This window comes from Vigna angularis, chromosome 1, assembly GCF_016808095.1.
Source record: "Vigna angularis cultivar LongXiaoDou No.4 chromosome 1, ASM1680809v1, whole genome shotgun sequence".
Lineage (NCBI taxonomy): Eukaryota > Viridiplantae > Streptophyta > Magnoliopsida > Fabales > Fabaceae > Vigna > Vigna angularis.
The window spans coordinates 61,848,227-61,851,379 of NC_068970.1; the positions used below are offsets into that span (position 1 = coordinate 61,848,227).

General features: G+C 37.4%; 1 protein-coding gene across 1 annotated transcript; it reads left to right on the forward strand.

The window, feature by feature from the left end:
* Window positions 1-541: 541 nt before the first annotated feature.
* LOC108347742 (reticulon-like protein B2) lies at window positions 542-2,847 on the forward strand. The gene is made up of 5 exons (XM_017587175.2): window positions 542-992; window positions 1,591-1,771; window positions 1,869-2,010; window positions 2,209-2,278; window positions 2,394-2,847. Exons 1-5 carry the CDS (start codon window positions 791-793, stop codon window positions 2,561-2,563), a joined length of 765 nt encoding a protein of 254 aa, XP_017442664.1. The 5' UTR covers window positions 542-790; the 3' UTR covers window positions 2,564-2,847.
* The last annotated feature ends 306 nt before the right edge of the window (window positions 2,848-3,153 follow it).

Below are 3,153 nucleotides of genomic sequence, written 5' to 3' on the forward strand. Positions count from 1 at the left end.
AATCTACCCAAAAAGCCCAAACGGACCGAACCGAAAATAAACAATGACCACGAGAGTGTGCTAACTGAAATGAACCAGAAGGTTTTCTCATAGACGTGTGACACGTATCACGCACACTGCTCCCACTTTTTCTTTTCATGCACCCCGAAGATTCTGCTAATTGTCTATTACCAAATGCCACAAACTTTTTCAATCATGGGCCGGGCCGGGCCGGGTATTTTTTTCAAATTTATCACCGCGTAAGATCGTTTCTTCGTTTACTCCCATTTTCTTAAGAGCTAAGTTGTTTAGGTCATTCTCTAGATTTAAATTTCATATATTTTAAAATTAATAAGTAATAATAAATTAATTGTACACGGGAATCTAGTAAGATGGTCCCCACAGAAAGAGTCCTACGTGTCGCAAATCTGTGTGCTGCAATAAGGCGATATTTTGTTTGTTGAACCGCGTGGGTGACTTTGAGGCATCGGTGACGGAGTTGATGCCACGCGTCCAAATTCATGTCATTTAAATTAAGCTTCTCAACGGCTCGGGTCCCTTGGCGCTAGCGAAACGAAACCCATATCGGGTCGGATCACATTTTCAGACCCGAACTCAGTTAATGGCATTTTGGGTCCTACAATCGAACGGCTGAGATGCATTGATCATGATCAGCCACGCTATTTAGAGATGGAAATGTTAGATAGCGAGGGTTACTTTTGATTTAGCACACACAAACTCACACTCTCTCTGGTTGAAAAGGGGAGTTTCTTATTCCTTCTAGACGCTTCCACTGATCGGCGATTCTGTCATGGCGGAGCACCACGAGCACGAGGAGGCCAAGGGTGAATCCTTGTTGGACAAGATTTCCGGGAAGATCCACGACCATGATTCCTCGTCTTCTTCCGATTCCGACAACGAGAAAACCGGGCCCTCTGATTCCCTGAAGTCAAAGGTTTTCAGGCTTTTCGGAAGGGAAAAACCCATTCACCATGCTCTTGGTGGCGGAAAACGTATGCGATTGTATTTTCTTGTTTTTCTTCATTCTTAATTTATATTAGCTCGTGTTTTGTCTTCCCAATTCTCAGCTACGAGTCCATTTACTTTCTTTAATTCTGAATCAAGAAACTGTTCCTTGCTTTTGAGTCATATACTTTTAGTTGGGCTATAGTGGGTCTAGGGTTTATGAGGTTCTAGGAGATCTTGGTTGTTACGATCGTTGTTCATGTTTCTCTTCCCTTTTTATTGGACGACTGTGATGGATAAGAAAAGATTGAGAGAGTTTAGGGTTTAGATCTGCTATCTCCTGTTACTCTAGTTGTTATCTTTTTTTTTTTTTAAATCTCCCCAATTAATATATGTACTCTAAAAAATCGAACATTCTAGCTGTGATCATTGATGGATTTTCGTGTGTTGTTGTTCAAATTTTACTTCTTTAAATTTGCGGAGACAATCATTGAGGACTCATCTTTACTATAATATTGTTTCTTGATTTATCTCATGTATTAGACATTAAATTAATCTAAATTTAACTTTGAATTATTAATATTGGTTTTTCGGGGTTTTGTGTGTTTGCGTTTTTTTTAACTAAATTATTTTGTTATACAACAGCGGCTGATGTTTTTCTGTGGAGAAATAAGAAGATATCAGCATCGACACTCGGAGTTGCTACAGCCATATGGATTCTGTTTGAATTGCTTGAATATCACCTCCTCACTTTGGTTTGCCACTTCGTAATACTTGCCCTGGCGGGTTTGTTCTTGTGGTCCAATGCATCCACTTTCATCAACAAGTAGGGTTTTGATACTGTATTAACTTTAGTTGGCTTTCTGAAATTCGGTCGATTATTTAATAGTGAATTAAATTGCTTGTTTTATTTTTTTCATTAGGAGGCCGCCAAAGATCCCACAAGTGCACATTCCAGAGGAGCCTATTTTACAATTTGCCTCTGCTCTTAGAATTGAGATTAATCGGGCATTTTCAGTGTTAAGGGATATTGCATCCGGAAGGGATCTCAAGAAGTTCTTATCAGTATGTTGATTCCATTTCATGTTCTGTACACTTGCAATCTATTGGCTTTATGGCCAATGTATATTAATATCCTGGAAGTTTTCTAGTATTGAGTACGACGATAATTTATGTGTCATGAGATTTTGTAGATTTCTTTTAGGATTTCCAACTCATTTGCTGTTGTTAAAAGTGGTATGATTTTTGCTTTGTATTATTTAGGTGATTGCTGGATTATGGGTTTTCTCTATTCTGGGCAGTTGGGCGAACTTCTTGACGTTGTTCTACATAGGTAATGTCGTGTTTTCTTTATCCTTTAATACTCATTGTCTTGGAAGTTCAAATATGTTTGTACATTGTCTTGTATATATAGCGACGTGATGTGTTTGTATATTTTCGTGAAACAGCTTTTGTTTTGCTTCATACTGTGCCTGTGCTGTATGAGAAATACGAAGATCAAGTGGACTCTTTTGGTGAGAAGGCGTTTGCCGAGATTAAGAAGCAATATGCAGTGTTCGATGCGAAGGTTTTGAGCAAGATACCCAAAGGACCTTTGAAAGATAAAAAGAAAGATTGAAATGGTACTAGAGGCGGACAAATATGTTGTAGTGGGGTTTCATCAAATGTTCTGTTAAATTTAGATTCAGCGTCAGCCAAAACCCTATAATCATGTCATATTTTATTTTTTTAGGTACCTTTACTTACTAGACATTGTGGAGGAAAATTATCTTATGTATTTTTCTACTGGTTTACTTACATGGACCCCTCAAGAAATCCCATATGCTTATGGATGACTTGTTATTGTGCTTGTATTTACATCATGAATACATATACTCCCTGCATTTGAATGCTTTCGTTTAAGTGTTGTTGGTTAATTATGTTCATTACTCAAAATTATGTTTTCCCTGTTCAAATGTGGACATCTGTTAATATCATTTCATGTTGTTACCTGTTCTGTTCTAATCTGATCATAATTATTCGTTTACTTACCTGTACACTTTGAAATGGCCCAGATCTTAAGACACGAAGCAAATGTTTTCCATTTTGTAAATTGATTACGAAAGTTATTTAGTCTTTTGATGTATTCTTATGTTCATTAATGTGGATTGAGAACTGAGGAGGTTATGGAATTTCAACGTTCTAAAAGACCAAAGCCTTTTTTTTATG